Below are 21,609 nucleotides of genomic sequence, written 5' to 3'. Positions count from 1 at the left end.
TAAATTATGTAACTCTAATTATCCCCACTTTTAGATGAAAAAACTAAGGCCTGGATGGTCATACAGTTAGAAAGAGTTGGAATCAGAACAAATGTAGGTATCTGAAACAGAATAATAATTCTCTAGGTTTCTTTTGTCTAAGAGGAGCTGTCAATCAGAATCAAAATAATACACCCTTTTAAATACAGCAGTAACTTTCCTTAAAATATGAATATTTCCCAAAGCAAATAATGTAATTATAATAAATCATAGTTACATTGTCTAATGAACTGAAAATATTTTGAATATTTACATCAGTGTACTACATTAGGCACTGTGAGTGACAAAATGACACATATCAGACTGTTCCGAATTTGAGGAATTTAGAAGCTAGTTGGGAGAAAGAGAAAACATATACGGCTTAAAACTTAAAAATTTAGAGAGAGAAGAAGAGGAACAGGAGTAGGAGAAAAGTTATCTGCAAATAAAATTTCAGAGAAGCAAGAGATCACTGCAGGTGATAAGGGAAGTTCTCATAGAGGAGGTAAGACTTCAACCAGATCTTTATTTTTTTTTAATTTTTATTTATTTATGATAGTCACAGAATGAGAGAGAGAGAGAGAGAGGCAGAGACATAGGCAGAGGGAGAGGGAGAAGCAGGCTCCATGCACCGGGAGCCCGATGTGGGATTTGATCCCTGGTCTCCAGGATCGCGCCCTGGGCCAAAGGCAGGCGCCAAACCGCTGCGCCACCCAGGGATCCCCAACTAGATCTTTAAAGATGGTTTTCAATTCCTGATTAGAGGCAATTCTTCATGGAATCCCAACTTTAACATTTTCTGCTATCATTTTCCTTAGGCAGTTTATATTACATCAGTGCACTTCCATTCAGTTTCAACAAACCTGTCAATGATTCATGCTTGGATAAAATATTCACTTGAAGTCTAATCTCATCAAATTTGAAATATCAGAAAAAAATTGAAATATCAGGCAGGATGAGTAATCACTTGTTCCTCTGCTTTGCTTCTGTATAACAGATACTAGGGTCACAGTGCCTAAAACAGTCTTTTGACAACACTTTGGACAGACTATCCTGAGATAATCCAATATCTAGTGTATGTACATGTCTCTTTTCAGTGCTACATGAAGAAGGGAAACAAGATTTTTTTAAATCAACCCAACAGAGCTAAAATCAAGTTTTAACAATGGAACTTCTTTTTTTGCCCTTAGAGTCTTAATAGCAGATGTTACTACATCTGGCTTCCCTTGCTTTTCTCCAGCTGCAGAAACTAAAACTCATTCAGAATCAGTGATAGAATCTAATGGGAGTTTGCAAATACTGACCAAACCCTTCTTTCCAGCCACTTTATTAAGATGCCAGACGAATGGCTGGGCAAGCTCCACCAGAGAAAATTCATTTCCCAGGTAATTAGCAAGGAATTGCTATTGAGATCACCAACTTCTTAGCTTTGCTCCGCAATGATTTCACATGAAAGATTAACTATTTCTTCATCAAGAAACCTGAAAGGCCAAAGAAATCCAACCAGTAGTCAGAGTAGCTAGGAGAAGTGGTGACTACAGCAGAAGCTATTTAAGTAGCTTTCATATGAGGTTAATAATCCATGAATCAGAAAATAGCAGGTGTCAAAAATATATATTGATTGAGTTTCTGCAACTTCCAATGTATTAAGAACCATGACTACTAGTTCTGTGCTGTGCCTACCATATTTTTAGTATTTTGTTTATAAAATACCAATGTACTGAAGTGAAAGTGGGAAATTAATTTACTCTTCATGAATACATGATATAATAATATCAACAAACACACTTCCTGGGATTGATAATGCTCCTGATATAAAACTCAGTTCATGGCTAAAATTAACAACACAGGAAACAACAGGTGTTGGCAAAGATAAAGAGAAAGAGGAATCCTCTCGCACTGTTGGTGGAAAAACACACTGGTGTAATCATTCTGGAAAACTTTAGGAAGGTTCCTCAAAAAGTTAAAAATAGAACTATCCTATGATTCAACAATTGCACTACCAAGTATTTACCCAAAGGATACAAAAATACTGATTTGAGGGGATATATCACCCTGATACAGCAGCATTATCAACAATAGCAAAATTATGGAAAGAGACCATGTCCATTGACTGATAAATGGATAAAAAGATGTGATGTATATACACACACACATACCACAGAATACTACTCAGCCATAAAAAAGAATGAAATCTTGTCATTTGCAGCAACGTGAATGGACTAGAAAGTATTATGCTAAACAAAATAAGTCAGAGAAAAACAAACACTGTATGATTTCACTCATATGTGGAATTTGAGAACCAAAACAAATGAACACGGTGGGGGAAAAAAGAGGCAAACCAAGAAACAGACTCTTAAGTAGAGAAAACAAACTGATAGTTACCAGAGGGGAGATGGGTGGGAGGGGTTGGGTTAAACAGGTGATGGGGATTAACATTTGTAGTGATGAGCACTGGGTGATGTATGGAAGTGATGAACTACTAAACTCTACACCTGAAACAAATATTGTGCTGTATGTTAACTAGCTGGAATTTAATAATAACTTGGGGAAAAAAACAGCTCATACTAAAAATGAAGTGCATTATCTATTGTAAAAGATGTTAATAATAGATAAAATAAACCAGACATTATTTAAATTATTCAGAAAATGTTATTTTTCACCATATTCTTCAAGGCAATTTAAATAAAGCACAGCATGCTCATGGCAAAACAAGGACTGTTAGAGTAAATATTGAAACCTTCATAATATAGTGAATGAGGTCTACTTTTTAAATTTTGGTCAGGTTGAGTTCCCTGGGTTCTTAATTCCAGCAACTTTAGCTTTAAAATTTTAGTAATTTAGTTAAAAAATAGTTTTTTTTTAACAAAGCTTACTCTGATGTCATCCCTATATGTAGTACAAAATTTGAAATATGATACATTGACTCCTCTCTGAATCCTTAGCGATTTCAGTGAACTGTGTACACATAGAAGATATGACCAACACACGGGCCTTTCAGTTCTTTGACATTCTCTCCTCTAAATATCTTGCCCTCTTTACTTCAGCCACTCATGCCCATGATCTTATCCTAAACCTCGTAATTTACCAGTAACTGCAACATTTCCATATTTTTATTTCGTGAATCCTACTTTCTGACCCTCACTACTTCTTTCTGGTTCACACCTTCTAATACTCCCACTTCAACAATCCTTTGACCTCTTCTTGAAACATCCAATTGATCTACACCACCATCCTTTACTGTCTCTCACCTCCCTGATGCCCTCTTTTTTCCTTAGCAGTTTAAAATGCATTGTCATCCATTATAATCGCTTTTTGCTAAACCTTCAACTATCTTGCCCCCTTTGCTTTTGTTATACTCACACCACTTAGCAAAACCATAAATCTAATTAAATCCAATTATTTGCCTATGTTGCACCAGTACTGATGCAGCTCCACATAAGTGGAATTAATACATACAATCACACCAACCATTTTGAATTAGTGATCATAAATGTCAAAAGGCATTTGACGTTGACTGGGAATCATACTAAAGCTCTTTAATAGTTCACTCTCTTCACTGAGATGGCTATTATACACTCTCTTTTTCTTCTCAAACCTCCAACTTCCTTTCCAGTCCTCCCAACTAATCGAAGGAGTCTTCCATGGAGTTCCAATACCAGATCAACCAGAATCTTTATTTACATAATTAGGCTTTCCGATCTGGAGATGGAACTAACCTTGCTCTTATCCCAAACTGATGACTTTACTTGTGCACTGGAACCTATCCACTCTCTCCTATTCAAGAATATCACTTCAGCAATACTCCTCTCTCTTTCCTACATACATTTTTTAAAATTTCTACTGGAAAATTGCTGACTGCACATGCTGTTATGTCTTCCATCTTAATAATATATAATAACTTCTTGATCCATTACTCCATGCTTTCAAGCTACTCTCTCCCACCTTGAGTTGTATACTATCTTTGCAGCAAATCCCTGGAAAGAGTTGTCTCTACTCTGTCTCCAATTCCTCTCCTCCTATTCTATCTTAAACACGTCACTTAGACTTTTCCTTCAAGTTTTTCCAATCAAACTGCTCTCATCAAGATCACCAATGACTTCCGTTGTCACATCTAATGGCCAGTTCTTTGTCCTCGTGTTTTTTGTTTTTTTTGTTTTTTGTTTTACTGATTAACAGCATTTGATATGGTTGATCACTCCTTCCTTTTTGATGCATTCTCTTTGCCTAGCTCTGGGACACCACTCTCTCTTGGGTTTTGTTTTTTTTTTTTTTTCTAATTTCACTGGATTTTCTTTCTCAGTCTTTTGCTGATTCCTCCTCTTCTTCATCACCTTTGAGTTGATGTGACTCAGGACTCCATCCTTGAAACTCCTCTTGTCTATTTACAATTGCTACTGTCCTAAATTTATAACTCTTGTCCAGATGTCTCTTCCAAATTCCAGACTTCTTTATCCAATGACCACTCTGTATCTCTGCTGTAAAAGCAAAAAAGATATCTATAAACTAACAAGTATAAAGCTAGACTCCTGAACTTTATCCCAAATCTGTTCCACCTACAGCCTTCCCCTTGTGAAATGATAGAAACTTAATCTTCTCAGTTGCTCAGACCAAAACCTTGGAGTTATTAATGACTGTCTTCTCTCACATTCAGTGTCTAATCCATCAGGAAGTCCTATTGGTTTTACCTTCAAAATCTATTCAGAATATAATTCCTACTACCTCTACTCTACCACTATGGTGTTTACCACCACCACCTCTCTCCTGTTTTACTGCAATAGCATCTGACTGCTTCTACCCTTGCCCCACTTTAATTAAGCCTATTCTCAACCTAGCAGCCAGCGTGATCCTTTAAAAACCTAAGTCAAATCCTGCTACAGCCTTGCACAAAACTCTGCAGTGACTCCTCATTTCATTCAGTTTAAAAAAAATGGCTTAAAGGCCCTATATAACCCCCACCAACATTACCATTATAATCTTATTCCCACTATTCTTCGCCTCAACTCATTACACTCCAGCCTCACTAGCCTCCTTACTCTTCCTCAAAACTGCTAGTTATACTCCTGCTTTAGGGCTTTTTGATCACACTGTTTTCTCAGCCTAGGACACTCTTCCCCAGATTTAGCTTAGCTTACTTCCCTCCCTTTCAAATCTGTGAACAAAGCTCACATTTTCAACGGAGCTATAATACCCATTCTATTTAAAATTGCAAACAACTCCAATTCCCCCCATACCTTTACCTTGCTCTACTTTATATTTTCCATAGCACTAACCACCTTCTTACAATATAATTGATTTATTTATTATGGATAATGTTTATTGTCTTCTTCCATCCACACTACCATACCCTAGAATATAACCACCTTTCCAAGAGCAGGGAACTTTCTTTTTAATGGATGTATCCCAAGCACCTAGAAGAGTTCCTGACACAGAATAGACACCCAATAGCTATTTGACGAATGAATGAATGACATAATCTTTTTACGTGTGTATGCCTTGTCCCTACAACAAAATTTAAAGCTCTCTAAAGGTACCTACAAATCCTAACATAATATTCTGGACACAAGAGACAATTTATATTTTTTAATAACTAGGTCCCAATTTAAAAAAAAAATATTTTATTTATTTATTTGACACAGCAGGAGAGAGAGCACAAGCAGGGGGAGCAGCAGGGGGAAAGGGAGAAGCAGAGTAGGGAGACTGACAAGGGGAACCATCCCAGGACTCTGGGATCACAACCTGAGCCAAAGGCAGACACTTAACCGTCTGAGCCACCCATGTGCCTCTAGGTCCCAATTTCATTAATTCTTTCAATATTATGCTTTGATGAGCTGCTGCCATCTCTACACACTTTTTTTGAATTGTTATTATTCCTTTCACTTTTCCATTCAAAATGTTAAGTTTTGGGATCCCTGGGTGGCGCAGTGGTTTGGCGCTTGCCTTTGGCCCAGGGCGCGATCCTGGAGACCCGGGATCGAATCCCACGTCAGGCTCCCGGTGCATGGAGCCTGCTTCTCCCTCTGCCTATGTCTCTGCCTCTCTCTCTGTCTCTCTGTGACTATCATAAATAAATAAAAATTTTAAAAAAATGTTAAGTTTTGTTGGTTCCCAAAACCTCCTGTAGATGCATATGGAATTGAGTCACGATGAAGAGAGTTTAGTTACTGTATTTCTGAAACATCATCATTAAAAGGAAGTATCTCCTATCAGAGCATATAACTTCTACGGAAGCTCCTGTGTAGTGCTTATCTCCTACTAGTTTGCTTATCTCTATTTCCCACTTCTAGTTTTCACATAATTCTATGAATAACTGGAACAATCCACCACCTGACTAAACTTGTTTGCTCAAATTCATCCATCAAGACTTACCTTTTCAGAGACAGCATAGAGAGCTTATCGTACCAGAGAAGGTAAACAGAAGACTTACATTCAAGAACTAGCTCTACCTGTTATAGATTGAATGGCCTTAAGCAATTCACTTCACTTGCCCACATTTCAGTTTTCTCACCTAAATTCATGATCAGATGACCTGCCTCACATAGTTGCTGTGAGGTAAATGCAGATAGTGCATGAACAAGCTTTATAGCCTGTGAACTTCTGCACAAACATAAGGTACTATTATTTCCCAGAAGCATTATTAGTTTCATTATAACTATAGATGATGCTGATTTAGCATTGAGTGAAAAAAATCTAAATGAGATTAAGTGATCCCCAGAAGTACTATGTCATAAAATGATCAGCCATCTGTTTATAAAAATTTAGACATTTGACAACAAAATTGTAAAAGCAGACTATTCTAATGATCAGATTAAATGAGCTACTATATATTGTAAGCACCATATAAATTATGTACCAGTATATACATGTAAAGTTTTTACTATTATACCTAGCTAGTAATTTTAAGCTTCCAGATATATTTTCAGGCAGAAGGCATGAAGGAAATATTTAAACTTCACTGTACTTATTAAATACAAAAATGATAAAAATTCCACTTCGATGTTCTTTAATTCAAATGTCAATGTTCATTAAACTTGAATGCAGTAGTTCAAATTACTTTCTAAAATGCACACTTAGCTACTATTGAATACAATAAAAACTGTGCATACATACCCAAAGGCAAAATGTAACCCTCTTAAAAAAATTCACAGTCAACATGTATTTTAAAAATGTACTATGGCAAGCTAGAAACAGGCTAATAGACCAATAATAGTAATGGAACTTACAGAAGAAATATAAGTGGATGCTGTATAAAATATTTTACAAAATAAATTAGCATTTACTAGCATAGTAAACAAATATTTTAGTGACAAGACATACTCAAATGTTCTCTTATGGTTTCAAATGCCACCGGTTCACCTCAATGGAATAACATTTCCACATTGACCATTAATGTTTTTATTTTTATTTAGAGCTAATATTTTTATGCTTTCTGTTCCTATTAATGAATCTTCTTAAAATAACCACTAAAATAAAATGAACGCAACTAAATGTGATAATTCATTTAAAAACTGTCAAAAAGCCTTCATCAGTCCACAGTATATTTCGTGCCTCTCATCTATCAGCTACTTCCCAATCCATTCAATATTTCCATAAGAAATATTTTCTCATCAAGTTTTTTCCAACCTTATTTAGCTTCATTCCTTTTTCCATGACCAAATGGAACTGTATCAATGCTAACATTACCCAAATTACAGTCCTCCTCTCTTTAAATCAAGAGTCTACCTAACTGGGGCACATGGCTGGCTCAGTCAGTGGAACATAAGACTCTTGATCTCCAGGTTGTGGGTTCAAGGCCCACACTGGGTGTGGAGATTACTATAAATATTAACGTTTAAAAAAAAAAATAAGAGTCTTCCAGGCACCTGGGTGGCTAAGTGGCAAAGTGTCTGCCATTGGCTCAAGTCACGATCCCAGAGCCCTGGGATCCAGTCCTGCATCTGGCTCCTTGCTCCACAGGGAGCCTGCTTCTCCCTCTGCGTTTCTCTTCTCTCTATCTATCATCTATCTATCTATCTATCTATCTATCTATCTATCTATCTCTCAGATAAATAAATGAAATCTTAAAAATAAAATAAAATAAATTTAAAAAAGAGCTTTCCTAATTGGGCAGAAAACTTTTAATTGAGATCCACTGCACCTTCTTTGATGATGAAACATGAATCCATGAGACCAATACTTTTACATTTTTACCACTAATACAGAAAAATATCTAAATGGGGGAATTTCTCGAGTTTTATTTACATTTAAAAACTGAGAGCCCAGGACACCAAGGTGGCTCAGTGATTGAGCGTCTGCCTTTGGGTCAGGGCATGATCCCCCCCACTCCCCAGATCAAGTCCCAGTCCTGCATGGGGCTCCCTGCCGGGAGCTTGCTTCTACCTCTGCCTATGTCTCTGCCTCTCAATCTGTGTCTCTCATGAATAAATAAATAAAATCCTTTTTTAAAAAGTGGAGAGCCTTCTTGAAAAAGAAACAATACAGAGAAGACCAATCACCCAATTCAATGGGACTAAATTGTGAAGAATAAGAAAAGCTTTAGACTCTGGCAACATGTAGATTATGTAAACATCACACAACCTTATGAAAAAGAACATGTCCCTAAAATAACAAAAGCCTGTCAGTCTTTTAGTATGACAAGGACAAATCCAAAACAACTGCAAATAAAAGAAATTAGCTATATTAAATGTACTCATATCAACTAAGCTCTGGAGCAGTTACTACGCTCTTCAAAGGTCAAAGTGTTCAACATGTGCCCATCATCAAAATGACCACTCTTGCGGGACATGAGTGGCATTAAGACTATAATGTTTCATTTTTTAAAATTGCAAGCTGAAAATCAATTAAATATTCTCATTAAAGAATAGAAACTCTTCACAAAAGTAATTTGATGCTATATTCATTAATGTGTTTTAATCCAAAAGTCACGATTTCTCTGTCAACAAATATTTGTTTAGTTTATGAGAGATGGTTATTTAAGGGACCTAAGCAGAGTAAAACATATTAAAATCAACAACTGGCTTCATGTAGTTTTCCAGGTTTTAATCTGCTAATAGCTGTAATGACTACTATATCCATTAAGTATATAAATCTTTCCATAGATAACATAAGAATAATTTCAAGCAAAATATACTTTAGTTAATCACTAACATGATCCAGCACACTGCTTTTAGCTATAACATATCAGCTCTATGTCTGTTTATGCTTTATTCACTTTAGATATTTTCTATATGAAGCATTTAATTTCAGAATTAATACAATCTTAGCATGCTTCTTGGCTATGTCTCCTTTCCACCAGTGAATACTCATAAAATGTGAACACAATTTAATAGTAGAATAAGCAAAATATATTTAGAGAGGTAAATATGCCATAAACATTTTATAATGCACTGCAAAGCCTAATTAATGTTGCTTTAATTTTCCATAATTTTGAATTGCACACATTTGCTATTCCCTGCATTAATATAGGTTAGCTGAGAGTTAACCATGTAGCAATAAAACTCTACATATATAATCTGGAGATAAGAAAAATAAGAATTTGGATAGTTTTTAAGATCATGACGTTCCCCTTGATAAGTAGCCTTGTACAGATGAATAGTATTACTTATTAAATATTTGTTTAAATGAAGTGACAAATGAAATGACTTGAAAAATATCTTATATATAAATGTAAACATGTTTATAATATTTAAATACAGTTATATGTTATATATATATATATATATATATATATATAGTGTGTGTGTGTGTGTGCATGTGCGTGTGTGTTCAAACTGAATATTCTAATTGGCTTATAAAATGAGACCTAAAACTTGTGTACTATACATAAAACATACTATGCAGTAAATTTTTTTCTATGAAAAAACTTCCCTTTCGTCTTCCTCAAATAAAAACCTGGAGGTTACTCATAATTTTTTTTACAAAATAAAATCAGAAGTTTAGCAGAACACAGGCTATCTTCAAAGCATCAGGCTTAATGTTAATATTAAACATTTAATTATGTTTAATAATTACATTTGCAAATAATTTTGCAAAGCAAATCAAACTCTAAGCTTGAGAATCTATTTAAAATTCTAACACAAATGAAAGAAAGCTTTTTTACATGGGGAAAACATGTTTTTTAATCCACAGTTGCACATTTTACTACAAAAACATCTCACAGAATGACTAATTGTGTGAATTTTTAAGGGCTCATATCATAAGGACTCAGCAAATATATGTCAGAGAAAAGATACTAAAGTCAATTAAATACAGCCATTCTGAAGTAGAAATACCTGTTTTATTCCAATCTCCTCTTGGTATGTATTTTATTTATAATGAGTAATTCTATACGTTCATAAAACTAAAATATTGTGTTTTCTTTCTAACTATTTTTAGTTGAAACTTTCTGGTATAATTCTAAAGACTAAAAAAAATCTAGTGTTTACTGATAAAACACATGGCAGATATGAAGAAGGAAATTGAAGTATTCAACAATAGATATTTGGCAAAAAAATTGTAATCACAAAGATTTCACAATTTAGCAAATATAAGAGAGAGGATATATGGTTTATGTTCCCTAAGCTAAAGACAGCATGATTCTAGAATATAAGCTCCATGACAGAACAGACTGTTGTGTTCACTGTTTGCAGCAACTAAAACAATGGCATCACATAGTATACTTTACACACAAACGCACTCGTGCACATGCAGAGTCACAACAAATCTAATCATAAGATCAAAATGGTTGTGAAGAAGTTCTTATTTCAGTTCCAATAATCGAATTGATAGAGTCTTCCAAATGTCTACAGATTAAAGACAACACTGCATAAAGATACAACTTATGTCCTGTGGAGAACCATTTCAGTTGAGGTACTCTTAAATTCTTGTAAATAAGTTTCCTTGGATGGAATTCAATATGAGAACCATATCATACAGCGTCCTACTCTATTGTTCATACTGTTATATAAAGTGAGTCTTCAGTATCTATATGGTTATTATCCTTCCAGAAGGATCAAGGACTAACATACAGATATAGTAACATTTTATGGATGGTCACGTTAAAGTTTTTATATAGTTTATCTGATTTTTGGTGTGCTTTAATACGGCACTAAACTCAACATCCTTAAAATAAGTACTATGTAAATTGCACCTATGTAGTCTACTATCTAAAGCCATTAAGAGATAGAATGGTCTTAAATGATAATTATGTATGTATTTTTATTAAATGTTTTTACTTCAATACAGAAGGATATCTCAAAATTGATACATAATTTAGATAATGCATTTAACAAATAAAATTAAAAATAAATTTATCCCAATATTGTTTGTGATGCTATTAACTATGCTTTTTAGACAAATAAGTGAGAGACAGACTTCTTCCAAAATAACTAAAAGCTCAGAATCTAACATATTGCTGTAAAGCTATAATGGTTATAACTGTTAATCCAATACACCTTTTATACAAACCCATACACACGAGTGGAAAAATAGCACAGATGTTCATCTCTAATGCAATTTCCATTCAATTTCCTAAGTGCAGTCCCTGTGTGCAAACTAGCTTAACGTTATGTTTAGCTTGCAAATTCTTTTAATAAATAATGAATGCAATAAAACTAGGAGATCAATGGCAAGCTGAGAAATCATAAAAAAAAAAAAGCCTTTTGTGTTCAGGTTGTTGCCCATTTCAAACTTTAATCCAGAGACAGATCAATATTACTTTTTTCTTTTTAGCTCATCACATAAAAAGCATAAATGTAGCCTAAATGCTCTTATAATCTAACAGTTGCCAGCAACTTGATAAGATCATTGAACACAATTGCAATTTAATGTTATACACCTTACATTACACACTACATTATACACTATTAAGCAGTCAACTTGTTTAAGAATAAAATGGTTATATAGCAATAAAAATAGTTTCATTATTTTTTAATGTTCCTGTCCTATATATATTATTCCAGTAACATAATTACAAATTTTTCATCATCATTTGTTCTAATAAACTAGATAATTTTAATGGGTCAAAATAGTACATACGTATGAGTAGTTTCAATCTCAGGGATCCTGGATGAAAGGAAATTTAACTCTTCAAAATTAATTGTACCTGAAAGAACTAAGTTATTCCTTTAAATGGATGGGGGGTGGGATACTTCATGTAAATTCATGTTGTACCGAATGGGTCTTGAGCTTATCTAGGAAAAAAGTAAATCATAATTCTTAGGTATTTGTGTTTCTATTCACAGGCTAAGAGGAAAATCTTGTTCTTCCCACCTCAATTTGGATAAACATGCATTTTCTTTTTGAATGATCAAAAGTAAACTGTCACTACAGGTGGTACTGATATCAAATATTATAAATCTAAATAGCTGAAAATGATTTTAAGGTAGTAGGCTTGTCTTATTTATTAATTCTTGCCTATTCATAATATTAGAGCATCTTCTGTGGGTTTTCACTAAAAGGAAATGTCAAGAAGTCATCTTTTCTTTAAAGGTATATTTCAGTTCCAAATTCCAATTTCATATATTAGATTTTGATAGCTTTATATGCATATTTGTGAAAAGTTTATGGCATGATTACAAATGATTTTATAATAGAATTAAAATTTCAAGATTAGTGTCTTTAATAACTGCATACCTTATGTAACTATTTCCTAGCTTTTCAAAGGAATGGCAATTTGTGCAAAGAATTCTGATGAGGAATAAATGTGTATGTGTGTGCATGATTGTATTCACTTAACAAATGTGAATTAAGTACCTAAAATATATACAATATTAGGCTTAATGAAGTCTTGCAATGAATATTACTAAAGTTAAAATTTACTCCTTAGAAATTATTACAAATTCAAGGTTTTGTTCTATGTAATAATTTCAGTTCTCATTTAAGGATATCATTATAGGTAGTGATAAACTTATCAATTTGCTCTTTAACTATATTATATTCAATTTAGCTATATTATATACACATTCTTAATATAATAATTTCATCAATTCTAATTTATAAATTTATCTCTAAAGAAAGATGTGGTAAAAAATTTTTTCATGAAAACATTCCCATGTTTTAAGCAAATCTTGGGAAAAAAACCCTGTACATGAAAAAATTTTGTCATGAAAACATTCCCATGTTTTAAGCAAATCTTGGGAAAAAAACCCTGTACATAACTTTATTAAACTTCATTATAAATGTCTCTTTAAACTATACTGTAGATCATAGTATATATCCTAAGTTTCCAAAATTAGCCTAACTTTGTTTTTTTTTTTTGTTTTTTTTTTTATTTTTTTTTTTTCTAACTTTGGAGATAAAAATTCTCCTGAAGAATTTGAGACCTCAACGGTATCAATTAACAGTATTTCCTGTTTTCCTATTTTAATAAAGCAAAAAAAAATATTATGAAAGAATACTGTAAAGGCCTGCAAAGAGGAACTAACTTTAAGAGCTGATTTTTTAAAATACATATTCTTCAGGGAGTTGAACAAGAGAAAAATTCAATCTCCTTTTTAAAATTTGTATTTTTAAATATCAGAGATTAACTAAAAAGTTATTAAATCTACAGCATTCAACTCAAAATATTTCACAACAATTGACAGAATTATTTCTCTCCTAACACCAAGGTAATGAAGCTTTGGGTTAAATGATATAAAGTATGGTCGCTATGATATTTAATGCAGATAGGTAATAAATTTCACTAGAGTAATAACAAAGTTCCTTTTGGTGTGCCTATGCTTTTCTACAATTTTGGAAATTAAATTATAAAAGTAGCATTTATTATTACTGAATGATTTACAAATAATTACCCAGAATATAAATAACTGAATTATACTAAAATGAAATAAACTTTTCTAAGATTTTCAGCTTTACAAAGTGAGGAAATGATGAATATGCAGTGGACAAACTATCCTCCTCCTACTAAAAAGAAATATTAAATCCTAAAGGAGTTCTAAATCCCTTGGTAAGAGTATATTACAGCTGCATTAAGCCAACAAGAAGCTTATTAGTAGGGATTTAAAAACTAACACACTTCTGTAATCAATTCAGATACAGCATTATTCTATTTATAGTGACACTTGCAATGTGTCCCAATCATATATTATTTATTCTCATTTTTCTTACCATGATTAAAATATTAATGTGGGGAGCACTTTTAAGTAGCTACACTATATTTAGGTTTTAATATATTGATTTCCACCATTTCGGAATAGTTAATATAGCATGAAAATTAAGAATCTTTCCCATGAAGAAGCTCATGATTAATTTGATATTTTTCTCTGATTCCTAAATAAAATTAAATGAATTTAGTTGTTCTGGCAGAAAATGGAAAAAGGGATGCTGCCACTTTAAAAGCTTTGATCTCTTTGACATTGCTGGCAGTGTATGGGAACATTAATGCATCTGTCACGATAACAAGCTAAGAATAACATCTAGACATCAAACTGAGCAGAGAATCCATCTGAAGTGATTCATTGAGATCTGTCTCATTGATTTATTAAACACAGGGCAACATCTGCAGCCTCACAGAGCCGCTTGGTGAAATTAATGCAAGATCAATTCAAATGGAAAAAAGTGTAAAAGAGATAAATCAAAACACAATTTGCATGCAGTTCCACAATCAGGCTTATTGGGTGCAAATGCTCAATTTCCCTTCCAAAGAAAATGTGTTTAAATGTTGTTTTTGCTTTTTAGAATTGTGTAATCTGAAGTGACAGTGAAGAGTTTTGCAGGTTGAGACGGTGAAAGGAAAGAAAAGGAGGAAAACATGCTACCAAAGACCTTTTGAATATGCAACAAGAATATCATTAATACCTAATTGTTTTGCTTTTGGGGAAAGATTTTACGTTTTTCTCCAAAAACAATATTTTCAGTTTTGGTCAATTGGAGTGATTTTAATACATATTTTAAATGTATAGAGCGGATAAACCTAAATCATTCGTATCTTTAAGTGCACCAGACAAAGTGATCCTGAAGATCTAGATTGCCAAGTGAAATATAATATATCGTGATTAAGGTTTCTCACAATTATATTTGCCTGCTAGAAGCATTTTTAAAGCATGTAGGAATTTCATTCAGACAAAATAAAATTACTTTAAAAAGCATCAAATAATTCAGACAATATTTTATACATGTATTAGGTGTTCTTGTATGAAACCATGTAAAGCATTAATATCTGAAGACCATCACTTCCTAACTATTGGCATTCATGTACTATACATTGAGGGTAACATTACACACATATATCCAAAGAAATTCTCCTTCATATCATGCATCATTTCTTTAATGTAATATTCATGACCTAGTAAATGAGTGTTTGGACAAATATTAAATCCAGCTAAAATATTTAGGTAAACACAAAAATTGTTGGTTATACAGAAGTGTACATTTAAAATGAATGTACATGTGGAAGTTCTGTGCACTGGCAGATTATAATTAAATCACTTTAATTATAATCTGGACATCATTCTTCTAATAAAAGACAGCAATGACGACTAAGTGACTGCTTGTAATAGACAATCTGACTATCCCCTCATTATCCTATGAAATAAAATGTCTGCATTTACTGCCCAGATTAATTTCTAAAATATTTTTATTGTTTCTGCAAATGTTAAGTAATACAAAATATTAGCCCAGGAAAGTGATCCAAGTTCTTAAAAAATTTGGTTTTGTATAACTTTCCTATGAATGAAAACATCAATTGTTAAAGTAAACTGCTATTTTGTGTAGATTATGAACCATATTCAAGTGTATATTTACACTTACACTTACAAAGCTGAAATCATTGAGTTACTTACAAAAATTGTATATCTTACATTTTAAAGTAGTTTTAAATTGTTTTAAAGACATAATTCACATGAAGTTATTCTTATATGGATGCCCATTTATGTTCTGTTCACACAGTCAAAATAACAACCACAATGGGATCATTTAAATTTTTAGTTTAAAACAATAAGTTTTACTCATTTGAATATATGTCAAATCATGGCTCCAAATACATTAAAATATTTTCTTAATCATACATTATTGTTTCTCCAAGTATTCATTTAACTATACATAAATGAATAAATAACATTTAAACAGTTGATCCTCAAATGAAATGAAATGCCACTCATGAAATCTAACAACGTTACTTTTATATAGATAGGTAGGTAAAAATAGATTAACACTAAAATGTGCTGATTTTTCAGTTACCGAATACCAATTTTTAAAAGATTTTTTATTTATTTATTTATTATTTATTTATTATTTATTTATTTATTTATTCATGAGAGAGAGAGAGAGACAGAGAGACAGAGAGACAGAGAGAGGCAGAGACACAGGCAGAGAGAGAAGGCTTCACGCAGGGAGTCTGATGTGGGACTCGATCCCAGGAGCTCGGGATCATGCCCGGGGCGGAAAGCAGGCGCTCAACCACCAAGCCACCCAGGCGTCCCTGAATACCAATTTTTAATTTAATATTCTACTGCTGCATGAAACTTTGAAAAATTTAGTAAGGAAAATCCATTGCATGAGAGTGATATTTTTAGACATTTGCTTTCTGAATCTGCCTGCTCTGATATTAAAAACTCCAAGTTTTGTTGCATAATATTTTTTTTTTAAATCAGAGTGCTTTAGCTGAAAAAAAAAAAAAGATCTAAAACACGATAATTTTTCCCATTTGGTTGGGTCTTTTTATCATCATTTCCTTAAAGATCCTCAAAATAATCTCCCTGCAACTAGTTTCTGAAGTAAGAAAGCATCAAGGAAAAATATTGTATAGCCCTTTTGGAATTGCAGTGATGTAAAGCTCGACTTATTTAATAAAACAATGTATAGTCAAGAATTTTTTTAGTTTTACTATTCTCTAGTAGCTAAGGCAGGTATTATTTTCTAATTCCTTTTCTGGGAAGACAAGTTTGAATATTTTGAAAATTAGCTAATAACAAAATAGTTAATATAAACCACTGATAGAGTTCTTGTGACTCTCAGTACTGTCAAAGAAACAATCATATATGTATTTTATTCATCTACCTTTCTTCAGTGCACATTAATAAAAATATGTCCTAAGCTGAACAAATCCAAATGCGATTTAATGGGAATACGTTAAGGTCTTCAAAAATGACCAATTTGAAAATAGTCTATTTTGTGTCTTCTGGAATAGTGTAGGAAGCATTTCAATAGAATTCCCTAAGTCAGGACATATACTCTCCCTCAGTTAACTGACAGAGAGGGGGAAGAAATGTTTATTATGTAGGAGAAGAAAATTGCCAATGACACCATTACAAATAGGCCTTCCTTTGAACAATATATTATGGAAATTTGTTCATCAGAGATGAAGATGAATCTCTTTTCTCAAATAAGAATAGCATATAAGAGTTTCTACTCACTGAACATGTATATACTTTTTCCTTGCATCCCGCTTTAGCCAGAAGAACTAAGTCATGAGTCCTCAGTGACAATCCTCTTTAGCCAAGTCCCCATTGATTCGTTGCTCATTTCTTTGGGCATCTCTTTAAGTTCTTCTGATCCATCTTTCACCTCCTCTCATAGCATCATTCTGCTCATGTCCTACATCTCTTTTATCTTACTGGCTTCATGTCTGTCTCATCTACCTTATTTTGTCTCTCGTGAGCCTCATTCCTATTTACATCTCTTACCTTCCTTTACTCTGACTAGAAAAGTCATAGAAATAATGTTGATTTAAATAATAATTTCACAATTTTATAAAATCATTCATATGTTGGGAATGATTCAAGGTACACATTTCTGTAAATAATGTTACCTAAAGTCATAAAGCATCCATTATATGTTATCATTTTTTTTGTAGTTTTTAACAACATGGTTATGAGGGCATTTTGTAGTGATAAAATTTGGTAATGTTATTTTATCATTGATAAGATTTTCCCTAGACATTGTGGGTTTTTTTACTATCTAGAAATTGCAATATAGGTGTGTTTCTAGTAGTTTTCCTCAACTACATTCATGTGCTGCATTCATAGAATATATTTCATAAATTTTTACGATCATATATTGTAACACTTGCAACACACTTACAGAAAATGCATGTTAATAAATAACATGCCCATAAAGAAATAAATGCAAAAGGAGGCACAGCATAACTCATACATATTTCTTATATTTTTAATATTTCTCTATCATCTTTATACATGCATATACACAAAAGCAATTTAAGCCCCCCCAAAAAGTTAGCATTGTAAATGCTATGATAAGGAGTAAATAAAACTTAACTGAATTAAAATAATAACCTAAAAACATATATAAAATAGAGTCTAAAAATAGTATAAGAACACCTGCCTCTTGATACTGAATAATATTATGTTTCCCTTCAGTAAGTAGCCCTAATAAAAATTAATTAAATAAAAGTTTCTATTTAGAGGGAAGCATCAGTTACATTAAAATACTAATCTATTTTTAAATGAAAGTCATAGATTTTGCTCAAGGATGTGTAAATTAATTATTAACATAGGACAAATTTCTGCGTGTAATAATTGTTCCACTTTAATAATGGGTGTTTGTAAGGGAGAAGGGGTAAAGGAGGGAGTGAGGGGGATAGGTATTCATGTTTAAAATTGTTTAGATGTGTCTTTTTGAATTGGCAACACCTAAATTACATGGCCCTCATCTGAAGTCCCTGGTAACTTTCTGAGTTTGTGTATTAGTAAAGTGCTTTGTGGTCAAAATAAGATTTCATTCCTACTCTTACAAGTTATAATTGCTTATTTTATCATGGGAGCAGTTATCCTTTGTGTTTTAAGACCATCTATCTACCTTAAAATCTGATCTAATAAACCAGGTTTGTAAGCCCCAGATATGAATCACTTAGAAGTTCTCATATAAACAGCTTTCTGTTTAATTCCTAGAACACAGGAGGACACTGCTCAAAGTGGGGGAAGAAAAGTCCCCTTGTAAGTTCTGTAGCATTATCTTATTGTAGCAGTCAGCAACAGTTAGTTTACAAGGTGTCAGTATACTTGAGCGATACATAGTAATTTGGATTTTACAACAGATGTTAACAATTGAGTTCCTTTTAGTTGGTAAATCCAGGGTTTTTATGATTTAAATATGCATTGTGAGAAAGTCTACCTCTGCAGAAATTTTCTGCAAAATAATCAACAGTAGTGCTGTTTTACAACCAAACTCTTTGTTCCCTTTAACCTGATGATGATTTCTTGGTTTGTATGCCAAATGTGTACATGCCTAACAGATATTACCAGATTGAAGATGGAATAAACACTACAAGGACTAATTCGCGGGTCTTTTAAAAGTCAAATAATCTTGACTATATAGTTTACCTTACTTTCTTTTTTAAACTTAGAAACATTGAATACAATTTGCTTATGGATATACACCAATGGACATTTATCTACTGTCATATGAAGGAGGTACACTTACAGAGAAGCTGATCATCATCATTTAAGAAATCTTCTCTTTGGGGGAAAAGGATCCTTCCAACTGTTTGCCTGAGGAGAAGAGCTGGAAGCATCCTCTCCAACTTGTCCTTAACCCCCCGAACCCCCAACCGATTCCCAGCCCAAGCTTTCATGCCCCACATTGCCTTGATCCAAAAAAGGATGAGCGCAGGAAACTGACATCTGCTGTCGTTCTTTTTTATAAAATGGGATCCATCGGTTTTACTGTATCCTGAACCAGGGAGCTTTGCACAGCAGGCATATGCACATGTCCTCACATGCTCCTGCTCTCTTGCTCGAGGGCTCTTGCTCTCTGTCTCTTTCTGTGTTTTTGTCTCTGCTCTCTCACAGGCGCACTCTTACACACACCGCCACTACCACCACCATCACACACCCTTAGTACTCTCACACACACACACAGGATGAGGAACGAATCACCCTCTGGAATGGATTCTAGACTTTGGACCCTCTGCATCCCCCAAATGCAGTGTTCTGGATTGCTAGCTTAGGAGCCCAGGTTACAGTTCTGCCAGGCTTCTCCCCTAGAAAGTCCTTGGTGTCTGTGTTCAGGAGAAAACCTATCCGACCCGTAAGGCCACAAAAGAGGAATGAAAACCACATAGAGAAATTAACAAATAACCACAAGCAGCCAATAAGCCATGCAAGATATGGGCGAAAGACTGGAAAGTTGCAGTAGAAGACAGCAAACTGAAGTTTGCACGGGGCTTATCTTAGATCCAAGCCCTGCCACCGAGCCGGGACTAGAGGGACAGGCAATTAGTCCTTCTAGTCCTGTTTCCCCATCAACTTACAGCATGAAGAATACGGGCAAGCTAGTTAAGACACTGCAAAGTTGGATGAGGGTGATGAAACATGCAGAAGAGGGCAAAGGGGGAAGAACAAACTAAAAAATGAATATCTCACCTGGCATTGGTGCAATCGGTGAACAAAGTTTCGAAGTCTTTTCTGGTGATGAGTTTGCAGCGGTTCACCCCAGGCTGGATAGCCCCCAGACCGCGGAGGATCCGGACCTGCTCCACAGTACACACCACGGGGGATATGTCCAGTCTCTTCAGCTTGGTGTACACCGTGTGCAACCCTCCCACCAGGTGCTTAAGGAAGAGATCAAAGACTTGTGGCAGGCAAATCAGTTCCTGACCGTCCATCAGGAACGAAGCCACCTTCACACCGTGCATGTCGACCATCCTGCACTCGTTGGTGTTGGTGTTGCCGCTGCCTCCGCTGGCTCCCCCGATCCCGCCACCCCTGGAGCTGCTGCTGTGGTTATTGGCCATGAAACTGTTGATCATATTAGGGTTGAGACGAGGAGGTTCCCCAGGAGTCGAGTACAAGGTTTCTGCCCGAAATAAGCCCTGTGGGACGCCGGCACCGCTGGAAGTTGCAGAGATCACCGGAGGTACGGAGACAGCCATGCTCATTCAGTCACAAACCGTAGGTCTTTGGGCCCTGTTTTCTTGCCCTGTCTCCTCTAGGTCTATTCACACTCGCTCCTTCGCTCTCTCACGCTCTCTGTGGCGCGCTTGGCTCTCTCCAAACTGTTCTGAAGTCTACTGTAGCCCAGCTCACTCGCTCACGCTCACCCACTACCCGGGAACAGCTAGTAGCCCGGAGGCGCGGCGGTCCAAGAACCCACCCCCAACACACCCCCTTCCAAGACTGGCAGCATCCCCCAGCCAATGGACCCCACCCCCTTCGGCTCCCAAGCGCCCTGAATGGCTGCTCCCCGCAAGGAGGTGGAGACTCCCTGGCCGGCCTCCCAACTACCTGAGGCCTTTCTGGGTTCGCTAGTGAAGGAGGATGGAGCCTGAAAGGGGGGCAGTAGGATTCATCCGCTTCTTGCCTAGCAGTCAGAGGAGAGAACGTCCAGTTATCACACAGAGCTCCCAAAGTGGCCTAGGCTACAAGCCTCTCCCTCTCCATGCCCCACCAGTGTTGAGGGAACACAAAGCGGGACTCCAAAACGTGCCTCTCTGGAACCCCGCGCCACTCTGCATTTGGGTTCAATTCAAGAGAAGGTGGTGGCGGCTCCAATTCCATTTGCACATTGCTCCCAAACTCTGCGGGGCTGAGACAGATTCGCCCAGCTTCCAGGAGAAAGACTTTAGTGAGTACAGAAGTAAAACAGTTCAGGCCACCTAGAGCGCTTGCTGTGAGTTCTCCAATACCCAGCGCACAGAGGAACCGGCATCCAAAACTG

At 35.0% G+C, this 21,609-nt stretch overlaps 1 protein-coding gene across 1 annotated transcript in view; it reads right to left on the bottom strand.

Annotated features, from left to right (window-relative positions):
- The window catches only part of DACH2 (dachshund family transcription factor 2), a 688,250-nt gene extending 667,320 nt beyond the window's left edge, over positions 1-20,930 (bottom strand). The window contains exon 1 of the mRNA XM_041740435.1: positions 20,316-20,930. Coding sequence (XP_041596369.1) covers positions 20,316-20,830 — 515 coding nt within the window. The 5' untranslated portion in view covers positions 20,831-20,930. The remainder of the gene's footprint in view (positions 1-20,315) is intronic.
- Between the last annotated feature and the right edge of the window lie 679 nt (positions 20,931-21,609).

The sequence above is a fragment of the Vulpes lagopus genome, chromosome X (assembly GCF_018345385.1).
Source record: "Vulpes lagopus strain Blue_001 chromosome X, ASM1834538v1, whole genome shotgun sequence".
Classification (NCBI taxonomy): domain Eukaryota; kingdom Metazoa; phylum Chordata; class Mammalia; order Carnivora; family Canidae; genus Vulpes; species Vulpes lagopus.
Note: the sequence above shows the minus strand (reverse complement) of the source record. Positions and strands in the feature narration are given on the sequence as shown.